General features: G+C 39.8%; 1 protein-coding gene across 1 annotated transcript; it reads right to left on the bottom strand.

The window, feature by feature from the left end:
- Positions 1–2,332: 2,332 nt before the first annotated feature.
- Positions 2,333–23,574, bottom strand: MTNR1A (melatonin receptor 1A). The gene is made up of 2 exons (XM_057697478.1): positions 23,304–23,574; positions 2,333–3,294 (listed from the first exon to the last, which is right to left on the bottom strand). Exons 1-2 carry the CDS (start codon positions 23,530–23,532, stop codon positions 2,426–2,428), a joined length of 1,098 nt encoding a protein of 365 aa, XP_057553461.1. The 5' UTR covers positions 23,533–23,574; the 3' UTR covers positions 2,333–2,425.
- Positions 23,575–25,339: the final 1,765 nt, after the last annotated feature.

A 25,339-nucleotide genomic window follows, 5' to 3' on the forward strand; every position in this document is an offset into this window, starting at 1 on the left:
CTTTTTCTTTAAATTTTCACCAACTCGCTGTTTTGGGAGATTGACAAAAATTGTGACCAAAACAACAAAATTGGTGTTAATCATTGCAGAGAATCTAGCACTTTTTGTATTGTACAAAATAATTTTTTAATGGAGATTTATTTTCAAGCAGAAAAGTAAAGTAAAAGAAAAAGACATTGTGAAAATTGTTTTTAAAAAAGAAAAAGCTGCTTAAAGAAGATTATGCTCAGGTAATTCTCAAATACAACAATTTAGTCATTTAAACTGACTTGAAATGCATCTCTTGTGGCCCACACGTGTTTGCTTATTAACAGTGAAATATTTGATGGTGCATGAGAGGCAGTCCAAAACATGGTCAAAATTATTATTCATCATGTAACATGCAAGCTGAGTGTGTTTACTCAATGAGCCATTATAGATTTAATATCCAAGATTGGCTATCCTGTTGCATGACTTCTCAGAATTCTTAAAATTAAGTACTTCTGCTGCTTTGTCAGGAAAAAAATGTTGTTTATGCATGTAAATAATTTCCACACACAAATATATGATAATGAAACTTGAAATAAAGTAGAAAACTGAAATTATTCCTCCTCCAATGCATAATACTATTAACTCTATAGTTTTAAACAAAAATAATCCTATTTTGTGTGATTATGAAGCTTACAGAGCGAAGCGTAGGCAATAAAAGTCCCAAGCTAATTTGTCCCAACAGGTATAAGAAATACAATAACATATGTTTAAAAGTGAAATTCACTGAGGGCAAAAAAGGTTCCTACGTGATTTAAACTTTTCATAAGGGAATACAATTGAGGCAAGCCCTCCAGAGGTAATATTCAAATGATTTATGTAAATCAGAATGGTCAGACTCTGGAGTCTGTCCACCCCAACTGGCTCTTAGCGTAGAAACATAAATTATGTAAGGCTAGAAATTACATATGATTCTAGCAATTGACCTTAAAAAAGACGATAGATGTTTTACTATTCTTATCCTAAATCATATAGTCTTGTGTAAACTTTGCCTATCCAGACTCTCAGATCTCACTGAGTGCTTTTGAAAAAAGGCACTTCCTCCCTTTATAGCATAGGTACTGTTATCAGCTTCACAAAGCATCCAGCCTAGGCAGTGAAATCCAAGCTACAGACAAGTACAAATACTCATCACATTTGCAAATGTGCCACCTAAAATGTCACTTCTCATTGCCTACCCTCACATCACCGCTAGTACCTTGACAGACGGAGGGAAGACTGGCAAAAATTATTACATTGGTAAGGGATTCCGACAGATTAAAGAGGTTTATCTTAACAGAGGCTTATAGCTGATTAACACAACTTAGATTTCACGAAGAATTTCTTCCTTGAACAGCACAGCATATTGCCAGTGATTCATTTTGTACTATGCAACCATCATTGGATAAATAATAACCTAGTGGTCTTGAAAGAGTTAATCTTCCAAACAGTTTACAAAGTAATTTGTACACTGGAAAATCAGGCACTGCTGATTACATATTTGAGGGTTTTCAGGAGAAAAACACATTCTTAGCTAAGGACTTTCTACTTATTAGTATTACAGTGAGGCAGCGGCTCACTTTTCACTCTTCTTACTTCTTCCTTTTTGCTCCATGTACTTGTTTCTTTCTTTTTCTTTTTTCTTTTTAAAATAGATTTATCTATTTACTTATTTATTGGCTGTGTTGGGTCTTTGTTGCTGCACACGGGCTTTCTCTAGCTGCAGTGAGCAGGGGCTGCTCTTCATTGTGGTGCTTGGGCTCCTCATTGCGATGGCTTCTCTTGTTGCAGAGAATGGGCTCTAGGTGGGCGGGCTTCAGTAGTTGCGGTACACGGGCTCAATAGTTGTGGCTCACAGGCTCTAGAGCACAGGCTCAATAGTTGTGGTGCACAGACTTAGTTGCTCCGTGGCATGTGGGACTCTTCCTGGAGCAGGGATCAAACCTGTGTCCCCTGCATTAGCAGGTGGATTCTTAACCACTGTGCCACCTAGGAAGTCCCTCCATGTACTTGTTTCTAAATAAAATGCATCATTCTTTTTTTACCAGAAATATTCAAAAAGTGGAGGAAAAAAGCAATTACCACCTGTGTGGCACTCACTGGCAATAAAAGAAAACTTTGCACACTCTTTCTCCACTTGAATACATTCAGCATTTTCATTGAAATTACCCCTCACTCTGTTCCCTGGACTATATTCTTCAATGAACGTAGAACTCTATGTTCTGTGTGTCTCTTGATAAGTAGAACTAGAGACTTGTTCAAGATGCTGACAGCACATTAGCTCAGAAACTATAGAGGCAATCTCTTAAGACTGTAAGTTTTCTCTCCCCCATTGTTTTTCTAGACATCTGTCAAGAGCAAATGAAAATGAGTAAGGCTTTGATCAGTGTTCAGATCTTGTCATTCATGGTCTGCTTTTTTAAACGGAGTCCACCTTTATTAGGTTATGGTTGGTTATTAATGGAGAGGGTTTGCATTTGATTCTATCTGCGACATTGTTAGAGCTATCCACAAAGAACATCTTGGCTGTGCACAGTGAGACTATAATTCTCCTGTATTCCTGCCTGAAATTTTGGTTCAGGAGTCCATATATAATTGCGTTGAGGCAGCTGTTGAAATACGCCATATAGTAACTGGCCACAAACAGCCACTCTGGGATCCTGGGTACCATGCTGGCGGGGTCTGAGGCCACAGCAAGACCAACGAAGTTTAGAGGCGCCCAGCAAATGGCAAAAAGTACAAAAACCACAAACATGGTGACAAAATTCCTGAAGTCCTGTGATTTCAGTTTGGGTTTGTTGTCAGGTTTCACCCTCCATCTGACCTGAAGAACCAGGACCCAGATTCTTAGGTAACAGAAGATTACTATGACCATAGGAACCATGAAATGGAAAACCACCACGGCTATCGTGTACGCGGAGCTGATGGACTGTGTGAATGTACAGGAATAGATCCTCGGGTCGTACCGCAGGGTTCCAATACACAGGTTGGGCACGATTGCCACAAGTGTCAACATCCATATCAGGAACACATAGCAGAGGGAATTCTTGTTGCTGTACAACCTGTCGTACTGGAGACTGTGGCAGATGTAGCAATAGCGGTTGATGGCAATCCCCGTGATATTGAATACGGAGCCAATGACACTCAAGCCCATCAGGAAGCCACTAATCTGGCAGTGCAGGTAGCCCAGGCTCCACCCATTGTTGAAGATAGATGTCAGGGCCAAGGGGTATGGATACACGGCCACCAGCAGGTCTGCAACTGCTAGGCTCACCACAAATATATTTCCTAAAAGAGAAAGGTTTAGAAAATACGGGTTATGGCCAGTTTCACGTGGATTACATGAGCTTTCTTTCACAGTGATTAAAAAAAGAGCTGTTTCTGCAACTCAGATGACTTGACATCACAGCTACTGCCACATTTTAAATGCAGTGGAAGCCAATTCACCAGGAACTGAACTCTTCGTCGCCTTTGTCAAATCAAGCCTGTACTTCCTCAATTCCCGCGTTCCCCCCAAAGGCATGTTACTTGTTCAGAACTGTTGTCTTTCAAACTGTTTGGTTTCTCTTGTGCTTTGAAAAATCTTGAATTCAGGATACTCATAGCACATCTTTTAGTCTACATTATATGAGAAACCTCTTGTAACATTCTGTCTCTCAAGCCAGGCACGACTTCCCTAAGTTCCAGGCCTTTTATCTCTCTTAGCTCTTCAAAGGTTCTCAAATGGGTCTCTAAGTCCTGTTCTCAGAGAGCAGTGGACCTTTGTTCATAGCATCGTTATGAGAAAAAGGATTCTGTCATTGGCTGTCTGGGTTAGAAAATTGGCTTCGACCCTTACTAGCTGTCTAACTGGGGCAAGTTACCTTAGCACATCAACCTCAATTTCTTCTTCTGTAAGTGGGGATAATAGTAGTATCGTCTTCACAGGGGTACGTTGAGGATAAATGAGGCAATCTGTGTCAAGTGCTGAGCGGTATCTGTCACATGATAAGTGATTGATAAATGCCGGTGTTCTAAACCCCTTCACCTCAATCCAAAGGGAGAGGTAGAAATTCTTTTAGATTTTGTAAAGAACTTAAGGTAGAAAAACTAAACCCTAGATAATCAGATTGTGATAATTTCTATATTAACACAATAATTCAACACATCTTAAAGTATAAAAAAATAACTCAAATTTGATAAGATGTTTTACAAGCACGTTATTTACGTCTGTGACTCATTTTCCTTTGTTTCTTATTCCTTTTGCCTTGAATAGCTCCTTTCTCTAACTTTTAAATGCTACCCATTTCCAAATCCATCATAAAGAGAAAAGCCCAGAGCCTTGCTTGTTTGCCCAACCACATGCAAGAGCTTCCTCTTTTGAAGGCTCCTAAATCACTTTATTTTTACCACATTTAATTTAGTTTAAATTATAATAAATTCCATTCAATAAAAATGCACTTAATATGGGGAAAGAGGAATAAACAGTCAGGATTCCTCTGATCCTTGATCTTAGGAAAACAAACAAACAAAATTAAAAGAAAGAAGAAGAAATACAACAAGAGCAGGTACAGAACAAGAGGCAGCAAGGAAGGGAGTGAGCTGGACGGGGTGGGGGTGGGGGCCGGGGGGGGGGGGGGCACACGTTCCAGGAGACAGTGACGTGTATTCTGCTTTGATTATATTTATCTGTAAAACCTGGCTTTCTTCTGTTTCTACACTGTAGTCCCCTGAGAGTGTGTCTTCTTCATATGTGTATCCTGACTAGGACCCAGCTGAGACTTTTGTTCAAATGTTTGAGGAAATTATTAAATTGCCTTCTCCCAACATCTGAAATAAAATAAGCTTGTAGCTGAGTTTCTAGTCTGATTAACTTTATTTCCTCCTGAGAAACACTGCAGCGAAGGGAACGAAAATAGCTGTGGTGACTAAAAAGGCAAGGTTTTGCCATTTAAGCAGGAATTTCAGATAAATTATCATAAAAACATCTCCTTTGAAAATTGGTTCTACTAGGCCAGATAAAAGCAATAAAAGCAAATTTATTTTTCCCACCGATCAATTTCAATTACCCATGAAATATTTAAATTCTAAAGTAGCCATATTTCAATAAATTTTTTAACTCAACATGATTAATACTTTAAAAATAAGTAGAATATATGAAATTCAGCCACAAATTAAATTGTCATAGAAACAGTACATTTTTACCCAGAATGTCATGAGGACAAACTGGCCTGATATTTATTTTTAAAAAGAGTTTCAAAATAAGATAATAAATGATGTCAGAGATTTCCTTCACGGCTTTAATCCTCTGTTCCATTTATTTTATAGCAATTATGCTTCTTTTCTGTTCAGATAATTACATTAATTAAATGATTCACTTAATTTTCTTTGAAATAATCCTATTTTACAAGTTGAAAAAAAAAATTAAGGCATAGCCTCTATGCAGATGTGGCTCTCAGCTCAGCTGGAAGCTTTATCACAGCCACTATGTCTGTGTGGCATGTGTGTGTGTTGTGTGTGTGTGTTGTGGTGTGGTGTGTGAGAAGGAGGAGGAAGGAAGATATTTCCTATCTTTCATTAAGAATTGCACCAGGTTTGGGAATTCGCTGGCGGTCCAGTGTTAGGACTTGGCACTTTCACTGCCAGGGCCCCAGGTTCCATCACTGGTCTAGGAACTACGATCTCACAAGCCAAAAAGAGAAAAAAAAAAAAAAAGAATTCCACCAGGTAAGCGTAATTAAATAATTTAATCATAGTTAGACACATTATAAGGTCATCTCTTCCATCTCAGCTCTGCTGTAACTCTGGATAGATAACAACCTATCCCTGTGTACAGACATCCAAGCCTCTATACAACCAGCATAACAATGCACTCTGAACTTTAAAATAATCTCTGTTAATGGCTGACAATTCCTGCTCTATTGAATTTAGTCCCAGAGCTTACCATAGAGCATCACAGACTCGTAGGATGTTAAGATCGAGAGGAACATTAGTGGTCATACAGGTGAACTCCTACTTTTTAGAGATGAAGGAAATGGAGACGTGGAATTAAAGTGGATGAAATCATAAAATTAGTTAGTGCAAGATGGCAGTCGGGTGGTTTATCTGTTAAGGTTGCTCAGTGCATTTCCCTCCGAAAGTGCATGCAGTCAGAAACACAGGAGGGTGAGAAACTGGGCCTTCTGGCCAGGCCTGGCTTGGAGCCTCTTTGGGCATAATTCTTAAGAAGCATATTAGAACCAGAAAATTACAAAGAGATGATGAAGGGCAGGGGAGACACTTAGAGGTCACTATATTAGTGACACAAGGAAATAACTAATAGCCTTAGAGTGATTAACGACACAAACTATAAGATGCAGAACAAATATTCACCCTGGGGGATAAAACCTTAAGTTGTAAGTGAACTACGGCACAGATGTGAACAAAATAAGCTGACAAACAACTAAGGAGTGGCTTCTTCTAAACGGCCTCCCTCGGAACCCGTCCTGTGTCTTCCCTCTGGGAACGGCCAAGGCAAGGCGGCCTTGTGCTTCTATGGAGAAGCACTTCTCTAGTTCTTAGCACCTCCCCACACCCACAGCTGTTAACTCCATGAAGGCAGTGTCTGTCTTAGATATATCACTTCCCCTTGAAAAGGACCAGGCATAGAGGTAGTCCTTTCAAAAAACATACAGTCGATTTACACTGCATCCACGTAGCTAAGCTGAAAGGACATTTCCTTGCCTACCTCCAGGTAAGCGTTTCCACAAGAGATAATGTGCATGGGATTTAAAAGTGGAAACGAAACCGCAGGGTCTTCTCTGCACTCAGAAGTTGCACGTGAAGTCCCGGGCACTGCTGGCCTTCTGGCTCTGACTCCTATCTGCTGATCCGCAGCGGTGGTGGGGGCAGCTGTGTGCCTCTCCTGCTCTGCCGAACTCCACTTTGGCTAGGAAAGCACGAGAGACTGACGGGGGCTCAGTTCATCCTCCTGGGTTCCAGTCCTTCCTCCAAGGCTTGAGTTTGCCCTCACTCTCCCGCTTGACATCCATCTTTCCGTCTCAGCTACCTTGCCTGTGGACCTCAGGCTTCTGACAGTTAATTTTATGTGTCAACTTGACCATATCTTGCATTGCTCACATATCAGATTAAACCTTTTTGGGTGTGTCTCTAAGGGTGTTTCCAAACAATAATTAGCATTTGAATCAGTAGACTGAGTAAAGCAGATGGCCCTGGGGGCATCGTCCAATCCATTGAGGGTCTAAAGAAAAGAAAACGTTGAAGGAGTGAACTCAGCCTCGCTGCCTGAGGACTTGAGCTGGAACCTTGGCCTCCCCCTGCCCTTGGACCAGGACTTACACCATAGGTGCTCCTGGTTCTCAGGTCTTCAGACGCAGACTAGAACTACACCCTGACCCACCTGGGTCTCCAGCTTGCAGATGGCAGACTGTGGGACTTCTCAGCCTCCACAGTCACATGAGCCAATTCTTCGTGATAAATAGAATATCTTTAATGGATATAAATGAAATCCCTGAACATCTGACGAGGGTTGGGTGCTTCCACTGGCTGCAGGCACATCCAGAGAAATGCACTTAGTTGAACAGACAATGAATGACCAACTGACACAGGAGTACAAAGGCCAGCCCTCCTGCCTCAAGTGCTGACAACTCCAGGGTTGGATTTATGCCCAGAGGCCTTAGCCTCAAGGATCAGGTCAAGTTCAGGCTTCACCGGAGATCCCACCCTTGCTTGACTCTTTCCCTGCCCTTGTCTCCCTCCCTCACTCACTTTCGGTTCCTTCTGAGATCAGGCCCTCAGTAAAGCATGAGCACCGAACCTCTGACCTTGCTCTCAGGTTCCTAGTTTCTAGGCAAACTAAGATGGACCTTCAGCCCTATGATGAGGCTGGGTGGTTTTCTAAGGAGGAGCTACTTACTGTACCATCTTACAAACAAATAAACCAACCAAACTCATTGGGTAGAAGATACAGACTCTGAATATTTTTGGTATCGCTCTTCAATCTTTCATCCTCACTAAGGGTGGGTATGTTTCTGACATCACATCTCATGTGACTCCACACATATGCAGAGAAATCTGTCTCCCTCCGAGTCTGAACCCCTTGAGGTCTAGGACTGTGGGAAAGAATCTTTCAGTTCTCCCTGACAGCACAGTGCCTGGTACATAACAGGTGCCTGAGAACGGTTTCCTGGATGAACTACTGCAACCCTCGTCTCCAAACAACACCTGTGCCAAAGTAGAAATTGCTTGCTTTTTTCTGCCAGGATTTGGTTTTCTCAATAGACCAGTATTCATTCTTTCTTTCATTTTTAGCCTGGACTTCAACTGTGTGGAAAGCAAGATTAGAGAGTCACTGGATGGTTCCTCATAAAGATTTTTGTTTTACACCCTCAAAACCGGACTGTGCCTGGACTTTAACATCAAAGTGGTAAAGATCAGTTTAAACAGGAAAAAAAAAACCGGACTTCAGCTACTCTTGGAAATATTTTTCATTTGTTTTACACAGCAAATCCCCAGACTCAGCTCTAAGAAGTCTGGTTTAATGGAGACCTTGCTTATAAACCTGGCTAGTATAAAAAGTGCATGTGCATATTAAATGTTAATGATGGCACCGGGGAAAGCTGAGATGCTGAGGGTGTTGCAGGAACATTCCATCAGTGAGGAGCAGGGTGTGAAAGGGTTTATGTTGCACATCAAAGCCCACCGGCCATGTCTTACATTCTTGAATTTCAAAGGACTGTATCTCAGAAATCTGTCTTTTCAAATTATTAGAATGAGTGTGGACCACATGTTTAGAAACAAAACATATCTGAATTCAAATCCTGGCTATGTCACTCGCTAAATGACCTCGGGTAAATCGTAGCTTCCCAGAGCCTCGGTCTCTTAATACGTAGTAAGTCACGACAGCAACGGTCATGGTGAAGATTGAAGAGAATGCATGGAACGTGTTGGACTCTTCTTACTTCTCTTTGGCTGCAGTGGAAACAATGTTCTGCTTCGCAGAAGGCAGCTCCCCAGAAGGCAGCTCCCCGGGCACACAGCCACGCTGAGGAGGTGTCTGTGCCCGCCCTGACTCCTGCCTGGACCCCTGCCATCTTGCAGGGGCCTCTCTAGGCAAATAAGCCTGCTTTTACCCTCCTGCCCTCTGGCTATCAGCCTCTTCCTCTCCCCTAAAGCTTTTCAAACAAGGCTGTCCTATTTCCTTCCCATTCATTTTGAATTGGCTTCCTATAATATCCCGGTTCTACCCACACCACGTTGCTCAAACTTCTCTCCAGTCATCAGTGATGCTCTTACTGACCTCTTCTGTCAACCTTCATCCTCCTTAAAGTCTCTGGAATATAATACCCTGTTCCTGTAATACCTGTCCTTAGACTACCTTGCCTGAATAGTATAAGACCCTGTTCCTACAATACACGACTACATCTGAAAACATCCTTGCTCTCTCACCAGCTGGACCCCACTTACCTTCCTGGATCTTCAGACTCTTTCTGTCTCATGTGTCTTCCCTGTCCTGCTGCTTAATTTGCCCGTGACTCCCTAATAATGCAAACACAGCTGATGGCTAGGTCGTCCTAACTATTATGCTAATATAGCCTATATACAATAAAAGAGGTTAAGAACACCATAAGTAGCTTAAAACAAAGTAACACAGTACAGAAACTTACATACCATGCTATGTCAACTATATTTCAATTAAAAAAAAAAAAGAATTTAAGAGGAAAAAAAAAGTAATACACCTAACCCTCTTGCCCTAGTTCAGTTTTCAGTCAGTTTTTAAAGGAGTGAAATCCTGCTAAGAGTTCTGCTCATTTTCTAGATCTGATTATTCTTTTTTCAGAAGGATGGTTTAGGGAGACACCTGTAATATGTAAATATCCACGTTATAGCCAGATTGATTCAGGCTTTCATCTACACTGACTACAAATTACTCATGTCTGCACTATTATTTACCTTACAGAATTAAGGATGAAAATTTAAAAACAGAAATGGAACACTTGAGCCACATCAACAGGCAATCAAAAAACTGTATTAACTCTATTTGGGATAGTAGTCTTTATTTTCTTAGACACCTTCCCCAATTTTGAAGGACTCAGTGAAATCCCAGCTTAAATGAATAAATTAATGGCACTTACTAATGTCTACATTTAGTTAGAGAAGAACTCTAAATTGCTAAATTCCAAAAAAAATTCCTGTCAATCTTAAAAATGGTACAATCATAGCATTGCTCTATTTATATGCTAAAATTAAATGAGAGGAGAAACGAAAAAAAGTTAACAGTACAAAAGTATAAAAAAAGATTCTTATAAAGGTAATTTTTAAAAATGCAAAATTTGGCTTTGTTTTTGATGTAGAGAATATTTAATATATATTTACATATACTACATATACAGATAGTATATATGATGTATACCAACATAATATTTATATGTACTATATATACATATAGTATATATGATATATATAAACATATATATATTTTATATAGCAACTTTCCTAAAAAGCTTATTTGGTAACAGAATATAATACCTATATACCCCCTAAAAGGAGGACAGCTGAAAGTATTTCAAACTCTAAGTAGAGGAAACAATTAATATAAGCTAGTAGAATAGGGAAAGTAAGTAACAAAGGGCACAAATAAAATCAAGACTTTGAAAAAACTAGCAAACAAAACTCTTAAAAGTATAAATTAAAATTTAAACCCAATCTTGAAATAAAAATTAATTAACTGGAATAGTGTTTGTCTTGCCAAAGAACTGTCTCCCAAGCTCCAATATTACCCTAGACTTGGCACCCAAGAGACACCCAACGGGTATTTAAATAAAGAAAAAAGGAATGAATGCATGAAAGATAAAAGTATATTATCCCTTTCTAGATCACAAAAGAAGAGAGTTTTATAGTCCTAAGTGTGTTAAGAAAATTACAGAAGAGGAAATACAAATCATTGACTATAAATGTTTATCATCTGCCATTTAATAGCTATGTGAGAAAATGTTTTAAAATTTAAGTTAGCAGGTTGCTTCTTGACCCTTCCCCAACAGGTGTTTTTTCAGGCTGTATTAATTTCTTCAAGGGATATGGGGCCAATATATTCTCCTCAAATAGCTCTGCCCTGTGTCTATTACCGACTAAGTGCTTGGAGGTTCTCTCATTAATTCCCCCTTAAAGGAACGTTCACGTCCCTATTTATTACCTATTGTTCTTTCATCCTGAGGTAACGACTTTAAAAATGCTTACAACTTCTTTAAGCTTCAGCTATCGCCTACCAGCCAACTTGAAAAGTTTTTCTGCTATGTAAACATGTTTCTAGTCTTATACCTTTGTACTCCATGCTTTACTTTTATTTGAAAATAAAAGATCAAAATGTTAAAAGTGCCTTGACAGAAAGTAATCTCTTGGAAAGTAGGAGCTGCGTTTTACAGGCTTAGCATCGTGTCTTGCATTTTGGCAAACCGACAAGGATTTATATTCTGTCTCATATAGCAGGGATGCAATAAATACACAATTCAATAAGCACCAAAAGTGCTCAACATCAAAGCAGGTAGACTTCCTTTTAAGCTATAAGCGCAACAACTCAAATTCACCCTAAATATAGTCTGAATAGTATTCAGACCCAAGTAGATTCTTTTTTTTCTTTTTCTTGTCCTTTTTTCTAAGACTCATGTCTTCAATGTGATTGCCGAAAATGTATAGCTCTGTAGGAGAAAAAAACCTTAGAGAACTTCAACCAGAAATTCCAGAAGTTTATCCCCTCATTTGCGGCATTATTAAAGTTCACTAAAATTCCTTGAGATATCACCCAGAGCCCTCTGGTTTCAGGTCAGCTGTTTGAAAGGTAAAAAAAATTAGGTTGCTGATTAAGGAACCAACTTTGTGAAGGGGAGTAGATAATATTGATGACACCGTGTCCTAAATATGAAAAAAAAAATGCTTCTTTGAAAACAATTCATTAATTGCCTCTTTGGCAGCCTAGAAAATCCTGAGTGTGTGCATTTCATTTTTAGAAGATAGGGCATTTCTGTCAGCTAAGCAATTGAAAAATATTTAGGAAAAAGAGAGAAACTCAAGGTACCTTGTAAAGATCTTACTATTCACCTCAAATATTCTAGTTCACATTTTTAAAATGTGTTAATAAAGAAAAAGCAAAACAAGCTCAAAAACCCAAACCAAACCAAACCGAAACAAAACAAAAAAAACAAGCTCCAGAGACTCAATGGAGATTTAAAATGACTTCCAAGGCAGACATTTTTCAAAGCAGCTATGTTTTAAGTGCAGAAGTATCTAATGTTAGTAGGAAATAAAAGCAGAAAGTTTAATCTAGGACTACTTTACCCTTGGTTGAGTTTCAAAATTGCCTAGAGAAAAATGACTCTGAAAGCTAGAAAGGCAAGTTCTATCTTATCCATGATTAATTTAATGCTGAAAAGTGTTACTTTCTTATGAGATTGAACAGCAGGAGGAACCCAAGATCCAAATTTAGTCATGTAGACCCAAATTCAATCATGTATTTAGGAATCTGAAACCACTGCCCTAAGGTTTCCAGGGACTCTGGGAATTACTTTGACAAATTTGGAAAAATTTATGGTTCCATACTAATGTACTACACAGACCAGAAAAAAAAATCATAAAACTTTAAACAATGGCTAAGAATGCAAAGGAAACCCAATAAAATGCCTTTAAAAGTAAAAAAATTGCCTTGAGTCAAAAATTTCAGACATCATGCAGAACTAATGAAGAAAACATCAACAATCTGAGAAGAAATCTATCAAATTAGAGATTATATTAAATATTAACTTTGTTAACTTGAAATCATTCTCCAAGTCTGTACATGAAAGTTAGATCATAACTTTCCAAATGGTAACATACTTGTCTGAGAAAGTTATTGTAGCTTCCAGGGCTGATTCATTTTAAATTAGAGAACAGCTTGGATATTAAGATAATCAGTCTCTCAGAGGCTAGAGATTGAAATAAGCAGAATCTTAGCCCAACTTGCTGTGGGAAGGTAATGTTTATTACAAAAGGGAAAACTGAGGCATCAGAGAATTTCTGTAATTTGCATAATGCTGCAAAAGAGAATTAGATCCTAAATCTTCAATTTCTGACTTATTTCATTTCTTGCCATGCATAGTGCCACTTATTCTAAAAAATACATTTGAATTGAGCAATAAGAAAATAAAAACAACCTAAAAAGAACTATTCATAGAATGTATACTACTAATAACAAATAATACTATTATTTGTATAATATTTTATAACTTCAGAGTGATAGGTAGATGGATGGACGGATGGATGGATGGATGGGTGGGTGGATGGGCAGAATCTCAGTTTACCCTCCTAGGATCCCTGCTAGATAAGTACCCCATTAGACAGATGGAGAAGCTGAGGTTTAGAGAGGTTGAGTAACTGGGCCCTAAACGTACTGCAAATAAAAGTATTGCAAATACAAGACTCAGCCTGGGTCTTCTGATTTTAATTCCTGTGCTCCTTCTGTTGTACCACACTGAGTTGTGTGCTGGGATAAGAAATACTGATCACTTATCTGTGAATTTTGGGTTTTAGTTTCCTTTATCTACCTGAGAGGTTGTTATAAGGGCAAATAAAACAAAATGTGGGAAAGTTCTTTCAAAACTGTAAATTGCTGGATGTGTATAAGTACAAAGCAGTAGACATTCTAAATAAGAAAAGAAGTTATTTTTCTACTTTATCCACCAAAATCAGACCAAATTAGCTATCTGTGAAAAGTGTGACACAAAGTACATTTCCAGGAATTTCCTGCCTTAATTTTTTCAAGCTCGAAAAATGTTTCAAACACAAATTCATCAATAAATATGAAATCATAGGGTTGAAAAGCTAAATTCCTTTAATAATTGGGGTTGGTGATTTGCTATAGGTGCTATAAAATATTCACATGTTAAATGGACATGTTCACCAAAAGATGGCCAGCAGTTTTTGCAAAATTATTTCTGGACCAGAGCAATAAAAAGGAGGCATCAGTTTTATCACAAAAGGTTTAGATTTATCATTAAGAGGCCAGACAGATTGTTGAGGAACACAGTATATCCTAGAAGTTAGATCTTTGTTACAATTCTATTTATCTTATATCTGATGTCCATGGATATTCAGTATATCAGAAGAAAGCATCATTTATAGTGAGAAGAGAATACAAGATGCAAAATGAATCTTTATGAGAAAGGAAAATACCTGAAAGGATAAAGTGACTCAGAAGTATTGTCAAAAATGCATTGTTTTAATTTTCTTTTGGGATTTGGGCACTCGGTTCACATATTTTGTGTTGTGTTTTTGGTTTTAAAGATCACAGAACTCTGGTTTTTAAATCACCAGTAAACCATGTGACTAGCCATTTTCATGACCTCAATACAGACACTTCGAATTGATACCACAGGAGAGATGGTCTGATTCTTTATTTTAGAACCACTTATAACATCTGCCTTTGAACACCTCAGTGAGGGTGAAGTTCTTGCTCGTGGGAACCTCACTGTTCTTTAGATGTGTACTGTTGCAAACTGAATGGCCAGGCTGGCTGCCTATTGAGGCTGTTGCTCCTGAGTGGTTACATTTTGAAGGGGTCACTACAGGTTTGGAAGAGCCCATCTCTTTCCAGGCGCCCAACCAGAGGCATGAAAGTTGGCTTGCTCACATACAGCACTGGTCAGCTCATCATAAGCGTCCGCAGCTCATCCTACCCAAACTCATGAGAACCTGCATATGTCCCAGAGAAGCAATCCATTGTCCCTCAACCAGAAAGTGTCTCACCAGAACAGGCTTGAATTATTCTGGATAGGCGGTTACTTCACTCTCTCCCAAGGAGGGAAAACTATATGGGAAATTTCTAAAACTTGTAAATATTCCTTGAGAAATAAAACAGGGAGACCAGATCCTTAAGATATTTTTATCCGACAGATAAACGGCAAATGAACCAGATCATTGAGGACAAGTGAGGCACACTTTCACAAGGACACACTTTTCTAGATCTATGCCAGTTAGCACTATATACACACCTACCACTGTATCCGCAAGTCTCCTTTTGCTTGCCAATTTCATAGCATTATAATTTCCAACTTCGCAGTGAGTTTCATAATCACGTAAATCAAAGGACACTAGAATCAGAAAGGACTCACAGATCTCGTCTAACCTCATCATTTTGCTGATGTGCAAACAGTCCAGAGAGATGATGACTTATCAACAAACACAGACCTGTTCAGTAAAGAAGCCCCAGAGTCCAGTGGGATCTGAGATATTGGTCCCTAACACGGGAGCACTCAACTTATGAGCAGCCACATATACATATACTTATTTCCACGACTCTGAATCCACTGTCTATTATCAGGTCATGAACTTGAAGCCTCTCCTGACATTTCTGAATTAATAAGGGAAGCTCCCACCCACCCACTTCCATCCATACCACTCTTTCCCATCCTCACAGGATCCCAAGAGGCTCAGAATTCAGAACTCAGACAAGGCAGGTTGCTTTCAGGGGCTCACGAGTTTCAGATGACCCAGCAATTCTGAAGATTATTTCAGTCATACTGTTGGTTTGAATGATTTTGTGGGCTAGCTAGCATAAGAGCCAAAATAGCAAATAACATATTCTTTTAAGAAACCCATAAGTGAACTTGTAGAACATAACATGCTTATAAGTTCAGGGCTATCTTTTTGCTGATGCACAACAGACACAGTTAGGAAAAAGAGATTCAGGTATGACCTCTACTAAGTGATCAAATCTAATTATGGTAGTTAAAGAATATCAGAGGTCAGAGAGTAAGAAACAGACAATGGAGGAGAAAAAAAGAGAAAGCAGAGGAAGAGAAATGAGGGGGAGGAGAAAAAAGCCAGGGTAGCTGATCAGAATGGCCAAGGGTTCAATCAAGGCAGCTATGAACACATTCCAGTGGGACCTAGGCTGGTGATGACCTGATGGTGAGTACAGCCAAGGGTAACAGAGCCTGCAGTGAGCCTCAGCCTTCATTGTTCAAGCAACGGATACAAGCGAAAAGTCAAGTTCAACACAGGTAACAACTTGCTGGTAGATGACAGAGGTTGGTGGTTTTCTATACTTAGATTTGGCATAAGTTCCAATTCAAGTTGTGAATAATAATACTACTACCATCTATCAACACCCTTATTTCAAATCATTTTCCCAAAGTGATGATCAGTTATGTATATAAACATGTTAAAATACATCAAGCTGTACATGTATGCTTTATGCACTTTAAATTATGCCTCAATTTTATAATAATATTTTTAAGTAGGTGTTCCTAAGATGTAAAAGCATCTTAAAATCAGCCCTGGTGCATGCAAGGTTATAACTCAGATCTCGAGGCCCAGAGTCCATGTTTCCTCCATAGTTTATGCAGCCTCTCTGAGTGGTGACATAGGATGGATATGAATAAAATTCAATATAGACCTGAAAGAAACAAGTGCAAGAGTGGAATAAGTGTCCGCCACCCAGTCTTGGAGACATTCTGGGGAGTATTTTTTTTCCCACTATACTGACAGTTTGCCCCATATGCACCAGATTAAAAAGAAAAAATAATAAGCCTCTTTAGTTAGGTATCTTTCTAAACTATTGCATCCCTGTCTCCTTAAGCAGAATACCCTGTGTGTGATTGGATCTTTCCTTGATCATTCAGGGTCATAGATAATAAAGCCATCATTGTGCTGTGCTCTTCTTGGGAGCAGTTAATGCCAAGCACAGTTATTTGCTTCTGTACAAACTTCCCACAAAAGGCTGTGCTTGTTTAGTTTTCCAGACCTGCTTCTTCTTCTTTTTTTTTTTTTTAGAACTCTCATTGAGATACAGTTAACACACAATAAACTGCATATATTTAGAGTGTACAATTTGGTATCCCAATCTCCCAATTCATTCCTGCTTTTAATGATTCTCTTTCTGCCCATGCTGTTTGTCACATGTACTATTCCTTTAAATGTGTCACTCTTCCTTCTAATTCACTGCTTATAATTTATGGGGACCCAGACACTAGCCTCAGAGGTTTGTGGAACTCCAAGGCAGAACAAGTCAGCTTTGGGTGACAGTCTGTTATTTTTGCTTATTTCCACTTCTTGGCTATTTTCTACAGAGGTTACATTGCCAGATAATTGAATTTTGAATAGGCAAGGTATTATTGTACTCTTGCTTTATTTATCTTTTTAGCAAAGGTTTTAAAGAATAATGTGTATATAGAAAAATGCATGTCATAAGTCTACAGCTTGATTATTTTAACAAACTGAATACGCCTGTATTAAGTGTAAAAGTACACATAATTACACTTGTTTTATCCTTTTCAAAGTATGCGTCATTTTCCACATGAAAAGTTTGCAAAGAATCCTTTTCCAAATGCATCATCTCACTAGGTAATTGCAATAATTCTGTGAAGCTAAAGATTAGATATTTTCTGTATTTGACAGATGTGCCAAGTGAGGCTTGGATAACTTAACTGATTTCTCAGATCACAAGGTAGTTAGCAAGTATGAATGCCAGTGTTCCAGTGCAGGAATCTTCCCATTATGCTATGAAATTTACTCAGGAGATGCAAATACGATAGTATTGATTCTAGTATCAAATTCTGGACAGGAGCCGAGCAGACATTCTTCCAGCACCTGAGACCCTGGTGGTTGTTTGGTGCCTGTGTCTGCACTGGTCCCTGATGAACAGGAGGAGGGGGCTTCGATAACCCGGCAATTCTTCCAGATTCCCAAAAGAAAGTACGAGTTCAAAGCTTAAGATGTCTGAGCGTTCTTATTTTCTTATCTCACTTATTCTCTTCTGTCCATCTTTTCATCCTTAATGCCAGTAAAATAAATTGAACTGAAATGGAAGGACTAAACAATCATAACATTTCATGAGCATCCCCAAACTCATATTTGAATCCGTGGTCTCCATCACTGTTTCAAATTACCATCCTTTCTTGAAAGCCTCAAATGGTTTGAATTACAATAGTGGTACATTTGAATAAAAACTCCCAATCACAAAAATATGACAATTCAAAAGCTTCGAAGATTAAAGCTCATCACAGGTCTGTCTCCCAGTTAGCTACAGGAATGCAATGTTTTATAAACTCCCAATCAAATAATTGCTTAGTAAATGAACAAAATACAAAGTAGTGTGGAAGGAGCACTTTTCCCAAGTTCTTTTTTGTAAAGCATAAGAAGTAGAATTGTCCAGGCATGTGAATATTGTTTTAAATGAAAGGTTCTGTAGGATTCAAACTTCCCAAGTGCTGCAATTGTTGCTATCAATGAAGTGAGGTTAGCTCTGGGAGAAAGCTCTGTGAATTAAACCCTGCTCCACCACTTAGGGTCAAAAGCAAAAGTCCTATTATTAAACCCTAATCCAAGGAATCAAAACAATCAGTAATGCAAGGAGAATATTGCAAAGTAGATTCATATATCATCATCAGAGCCAGCACTCCCAGAACCCAGAGATACAGGGGACAGAGGTAATTGGCAGGAAATCAGTCCTGGTGAGAAAGTAGGCTTCCCTCCTGGGGATACGACAGAGAATTCTCATACCAGGCTCACAGCACTGGGTCTCCTCATATCCTTTTTCAAAAGAAAATTCCATTTATTTTATTTTATTTTTTTTTTTTTTTTTCTTTTTTTTTCCCCATATTCCCTCCCTTCCTTGACGGCCCCCCCTCGATTCCCCCCCACCCTCCCTGCCCCAGTCCTCTAAGGCATCTTCCATCCTCGAGTTGGACTCCCTTTGTTATACAACAACTTCCCACTGACTATTTTACAGTTGGTAGTATATATATGTCTGTACTACTCTCCCGCTTCTTCTCAGTTTCCCCTTCACCCCCCACCCCCTCCCATACCTCGAGTTCTCCAGTCCATTCTCTGTATCTGCTTCCCTGTTCTTGTCACTGAGTTCATCAGTACCATTTTTAGATTCCGTATATGTGAGTTAGCATACAATATTTGTCTTTCTCTTTCTGACTTACTTCACTCTGTATGACAGATTGTAGTTCTATCCACCTCATTACATATAGCTCCATCTCATCCCTTTTTATAGCTGAGTAATATTCCATTGTATATATATGCCACATCTTCTGTATCCATTCATTTGTTGATGGGCATTTAGGTTGCTTCCATGTCCTGGCTATTGTAAAGAGTGCTGCAATAAACATTATGGTACAAGTTTCTTTTGGGATTATGGTTTTCTTTGGGTATATGCCCAGGAGTGGGATTACTGGATCATATGGTAGTTCTATTTGTAGTTTCTTAAGGAACCTCCAAATTGTTTTCCATAGTGGCTGTACCAACTTACAGTCCCACCAACAGTGCAGAAGAGTTCCCTTTTCTCCACACCCTCTCCAACATTTGTTGTTTCCAGACTTTGTGATGATGGCCATTCTGATTGGTGTGAGGTGATACCTCATTGTGGCTTTGACTTGCATTTCTCTGATGATGAGTGATGTTGAGCATCTTTTCATGTGTTTGTTGGCCATCTGTATGTCTTCTTTGGAGAAATGTCTATTTAGGTCTTCTGCCCATTTGTGGATTGGGTTATTTGCTTTTTTGGTATGAAGCTGCATGAGCTGCTTGTATATTTTGGAGGTTAATCCTTTGTCCGTTATTTCATAGGCAATTATTTTTTCCCATTCTGAGGGTTGCCTTTTAGTCTTGTTTATGGTTTCTTTTGCTGTGCAAAAGCTTTTCAGTTTCATGAGGTCCCATTCGTTTATTCTTGATTTTATTTCCATGATTCTAGGAGGTGGGTCAAAAAGGATGTTGCTTTGATGTATGTCAAAGAGTGTTCTGCCTATGTTTTCCTCTAGGAGTTCGATAGTGTCTGGCCTTACATGTAGGTCTTTAATCCATTTGGAGTTTATTTTTGTGTATGGTGTTAGGAAGTGTTCGAATTTCATTCTTTTACATGTTGCTGTCCAATTTTCCCAGCACCACTTATTGAAGAGGCTGTCTTTTTTCCATTGTATACTCGTGCCTCCTTTGTCAAAGATAAGGTGCCCATATGTGTTTGGGCTTACTTCTGAGTTCTCTATTCTGTTCCATTGATCTTCCTTTCTATTTTTGTGCCAGTACCATACTGTCTTGATCACTATGGCCTTGTAGTATAGTTTGAAGTCAGGAAGCCTGATTCCACCCACTCCATTTTTCCTTCTCAAGATTGCTTTGGCTATTCGGGGTCTTTTGCGTTTCCATACAAATCGTAAGATTTCTTGCTCTAGTTCTGTGAAAAATGCCATTGGTAATCTGATCGGGATTGCATTAAATCTGTAAATTGCTTTGGGTAGTACAGTCATTTTCACAATGTTGATTCTTCCAATCCAGGAACATGGTATATCCCTCCATCTGTTTATGTCATCTTTGATTTCTTTCATCAATGTCTTAAAGTTTTCTGCATACAGATCTTTTGCCTCCTTAGGCAGGTTTATTCCTAGGTATTTTATTCTTTTGGTTGCAATGGTGAATGGGAGAGTTTCCTTAATTTCTCTTTCTGCTCTTCCGTTGTTAGTGTATAGGAATGCAAGAGATTTCTGTGCATTAATTTTGTATCCTGCTACTTTACTAAACTCATCAATGAGTGCTAGCAGTTTTCTGGTAGAGTCTTTAGGGTTTTCTATATATAGTATCATGTCATCTGCAAAGAGTGATAATTTTACTTCTTCTTTTCCTATTTGGATTCCTTTAATTTCTTTTTCTTCTCTGATTGCTGTGGCTAACACTTCCAAAACTATGTTGAATAACAGTGGTGAGAGTGGACACCCTTGTCTTGTTCCTGTTCTTAGAGGGAATTCTTCCAGTTTTTCTCCATTGAGAACAATGTTGGCTTTTGGTTTGTCATATATGGCTTTTATGATGTTGAGGTAATTTCCTTCTATGCCCATTTTCTGGAGAGCTTTTATCATAAATGGATGTTGAACTTTGTCAAAAGCTTTTTCTGCATCTATTGAAATGATCATATGGTTTTTATCCTTCAATTTGTTGATATGATGTATCACGTTGATTGATTTGCGTATATTGAAGAATCCTTGCATCCTAGGGATAAACCCCACTTGATCGTGGTGTATGATTTTTTTAATGTGCTGTTGCAGTCTGTTAGCTAGTATTTTGTTGAGGATTTTTGCATCTATATTCATCAGTGATATTGGTCTGTACCAAAACCAGGCAAAGATGTCACAAAAAAAGAAAACTACAGACCATTTATTTTAAATAAAAACAAAACCTAAAACAGTTCATCCATTTCTCCCAATCCCTACCCCCCACCTCTGGCAACCACCAATCTGTTTTCTATATCATGAGCTTGGGGGTTTTTTTTGGGGGGGGCAGGGCGGGGGGTGGATTCACATGTATGAGAGATAATATGCTATTTGTCTTTCTCTGTCTGACTTGTTTAGCATAACGCCCTCGAGGTCTATCCATGTTGTCACAAATAGCAAGATCTCATTCTACTTTATGGCTGAGTATTATTCCATTGTGCATTTACACATCTTCTTTACACATTAAGCTGACAATGGACACTTAGGTTGCTTCCATATCTTAGCTGCTGTAAACAGTGCTGCAATGAACATAGAGGTGCATATATCTTTTCAAGTTAGTGTTGCTTTCTTTGGGAAATACCCAAAATTGGAATTGCTGAATCATATGGTAGTTCTATTTTTAATTTTTTGAGGAACCTCCATACTATTTTCCATAGTGGCTGCACCAACTTACTTTCCTACCAACAGTGTAGGAGGGTTCCTTCTCGCCACGTCCTCACCAACGCTTGCTATCTCTTGTCTTTTTGATAATAGTCATTCTGACATGTGTGAGGTGATCTCTCATTGCGGTTTTGATTTGCATTTTCCTGATGATTAATGATGTTGAGCATCTTTTCTTGTACCTGCTGACAACTGGTATGTCTTTTTTGGAAACATGTCAATTCAATTTAAATTGGATTTTTTGGGGTTTTGCTATTGAGTTATATAAGTTCTTTACATATTTTGAATATTAGCCCCTTAACAGATATATAAGTTGCAAATATTTTCTCCCATTCCATAGGATGTCTTTTCATTTTGTTGATGATTTCCTTTGCTGTGCAGAAGCTTTTTAGTTTGATGTAGTCCCACTTGTTTATTTTTGCTTTTGTTGTATTTTTGCTTTTGGTGTCAGATTCAAAAAATCATTGCCAAGACCAGTGTCAAGGAGCTTACTGTCTGTGTTTTCTTCTGGGAGCCTCCTGTTGAAGGCAGAATTCCTTTCTGCAACCTCTTAAGCCAGTCAATGAAGTGAGGTTATTCAATGGACTAACTCAAAATCAATTCATACTGCCAGGTGCTTATTAACTAATTCTAAAACTATGGACTGTCCCAAGCATTATAGAAAAAAGGGAATCCTCTTGGAAAGGAGCTAAACAAAATTAAAGTGTTGATCGACTACTGGTTAGAACAAAAATATTGCTTTTAACAAACTTTTAAGTACATGTTTCTTCCCACCCCGACCCCCATCTCCTAAAAGTTTGCCTCCAAATAAAGAAGTAGGCATCTAACCATCATTTAGAGGTCTGAACCTCCACTGTCCTATGGACAAATTGTTCCTGGGCTCCCACCCAGGATAAACCAATTTCAGTTCCTTGGTCGGAGAAAAAATCAAGTTTAGCTCAAGAACAAAATCAGATGTTATATGAAAACATACTCTTTACTGCATCAGTATCTATGTTTAAACTGAAAACTTGTTTAACTCAGGGGAATAACAGTCACTTTTCCAATCAGGTATAGGAACCTATGTTTCTTTTTAAATTGTATGCTAAAAACTGAAAACTATCCCCGACAACAAAACTAAAATGCTTGCCCTATCATTTGGCCTTCTTATATATGTTCTCATATTTTAACAACGTTGGGAAAAGTAAATTACATGTAAAACCAAACAATTGATAGTGTTCATTGATCTGATTTGAAAGGGCTTCTGGAGGAACTTTCTGCAACCTGTGTTCATTCTCTCTCAATCTAATAAACCTCAGAAATATAAACTGTGCAGTGAATTTTCCCCCTGAAAATAAAGAAAATCTGACCCTGACTTCTACCCCTTCGGAACTGAAGGCTCCTTACTGTTTTATGAAAATACATCTTAGATGGGCAGGTTCAAGGAAAAGTAAACCGACGAACTTCCGTCTCTCTCTCATTTTAAAAAATCATTCAAGGCCCCAGGTTTTAAGAAAAAGAGCTGAACTTTTCTTGGGAAAAGCCAACTGACCGCTCGAAGGCGCTGCATGCTGCAAAGGTGGCTGGAAAGGGGAGAGGCGGCGGTCGGTGAAAGCTGGGGGCTGCGCGTCCAGCCTGCAGGGCCCCGGGAGCCCCTACCTGCGTTCCTCAGCTTCTTGTTCCGATACACGGACAGGATGACCAGGAGGTTGCCCAGGATGTCCACCACGATGGTGAAGATGAGGATGAGGGCAAGCGTGGTGACCAGCCAAGAGGGGCGCGACGGCGCGCCCTCCCCGCTGCCAGGCGCCTGCTGCGAGGCATTGAGCAGCGCGCTGCCGTTGCCCTTGGAGGCCCCTCCCGGCGCGCCCCACGGCCCCCCAGCCATCGCGCGGGAAGGGCCGGAGCCCCGGGGTCCCCTGCGCAGCGAGATCCCGCTCCGCGATCCCTTTGATGGCTCCTGCCCGCCCTCCGCGCTGCTTCTCCCGGTCCCACCAGGGACTCCGCACCTGCAGCCCCAGCCTGGTGACACCTGGCGTCCGCCTGGGGCGCCTCTGGCTGTGCGACAGCGCCCCCATGCGGGGAGCGCGGGCCAGCTACCTGCGCCCTAAGGAGACAGTGAGCCCCCGTAAGGAACATCGCACCTTCGTCCACGGAACATTCCATGGTCCAGGAAACAAACTCTCCCCCTCTGGGACATTTCACCAAGCAGAGCCGGACTGCTTGGGCTCCAACCCTATCTCAGATTGAGGCACGTTAGATAACCACCATGTGCCCCAGTTTCCTTATCTGTAAAATGGGATAAAAAATATCTCCTCTACTTCCTAAATAATAAGAGGCAGGGAAAAAAAAAAATCAAGGAACTTTCTCAGTCAGGTTTTGCACTATTCTTGAAACAGAAATTCTTTTCCCCAGACCTTCTCACCTCCACCTCCTATATTGCAAAGGCCATCCATCAATGTGATCATCTTTCCCCAAAAGCTACCTTTATTTTGAGAGATCTTGAACGCTGTCCTTAAAATGACATTTCTTATGCAGATGCAGAGAGTGGACTGGAGGACACGGGATGGGGTGGGGGGGGGAAGGGGAAACTGGGATGAAGTGAGAGAGTAGCATAGACATATATATACACTACCAACTGTAAAATAGATAGCTAGTAGGAAGTTGCTGCATAACAAAGGGAGATCAACTCGATGATGGTTGATGCCTTGGAGGGCCGGGATGGGGACGGGGATGGGGATGGGGACGGGGACGGGGCCGGGCGGGGGGGGGGGGGGGGGAATCGCGGGAGGGAAGGGATATGGGGATATGTGTATAAATACAGCTGATTCACTTTGGGTACCTCATAAGCTGGTACAAGAGTGTAAAGCAATTATATTCCAATAAAAAGCTTTAAAAAAAAATGACATTTCTTGCCCGCAACCTCTGTGCACAGCCTCTACCTGCTTCCCTCACAGAACAAGAACTAGAATAGAGGACGCTGTGGGCTTGAAGTGACAGAGGATGCGGCTGGGAATGCAGATTCAGAGCAAGCATAAACTTCATTTCACTTTCAAATGTCATGGATTAAATAGATTCAGAGTAGCCACAACCTGTTTCTACAGCTGTTCAACTCAGACAAGCGTTCTCTGCCAGATTTCTTCCAGGAACAGTGTAGAACCTGAATACCTTTACCCACCAAACCCCCACGCTCTCCTTGCAGACATCCAGAAAGCACATACTCACCCTATAGTTTTTAAAAACAAGTTAACCACTGGAGGTGCCCACGAAATCTGCAACCTCAATATGTAACTACCAGCCACCAGGCCATGGGAGTCACTCCAAAAGAGTCTGAGATGTGGCAAAACAGCAGCAGTCTGGAACTTTTCAATTAGTCAGCTAAAGCCTGGTACTTATCCAGGAAATAAATCAACCCACCTGTATCCCATGTTTTTCTTCTAATATCTTTTCTGTATCCAGGCCTTAAGGGTAAAGTCCCAGATTAAAATTAATTTCCTTTCATTCATTAATGTACTTGTTCAGGAAAAAATTTACATGCTTCGGTCTATGTTTAAAATATAGTACTTGGCTTCTTTTCATCCTAGTGGATAAGGTAAGGGAGCAGGTCCTGGGATGAACCTCTCCTTTTAAGTACCATCTTGTTCCCAGCCCTGGAGAGCAGGCGGGATATGCTGCCTTGTCCCACCTGCTGTTTC

The sequence above is a fragment of the Hippopotamus amphibius genome, chromosome 10 (genome assembly GCF_030028045.1).
Source record: "Hippopotamus amphibius kiboko isolate mHipAmp2 chromosome 10, mHipAmp2.hap2, whole genome shotgun sequence".
Classification (NCBI taxonomy): Eukaryota; Metazoa; Chordata; class Mammalia; order Artiodactyla; family Hippopotamidae; genus Hippopotamus; species Hippopotamus amphibius.

What these genes read in the sequence shown, in the direction of transcription:
- MTNR1A (XM_057697478.1), bottom strand. Translation starts at nt 23,532, where the DNA reads ATGGCTGGGGGGCCGTGGGGCGCGCCGGGAGGGGCCTCCAAGGGCAAC. An exon ending in CAAGAAGCTGAGGAACGCAG is followed by an intron (nt 3,295 to 23,303) that starts GTAGGGGCTCCC and finishes TTTCTCTTTTAG; the next exon opens with GAAATATATTTGTGGTGAGC.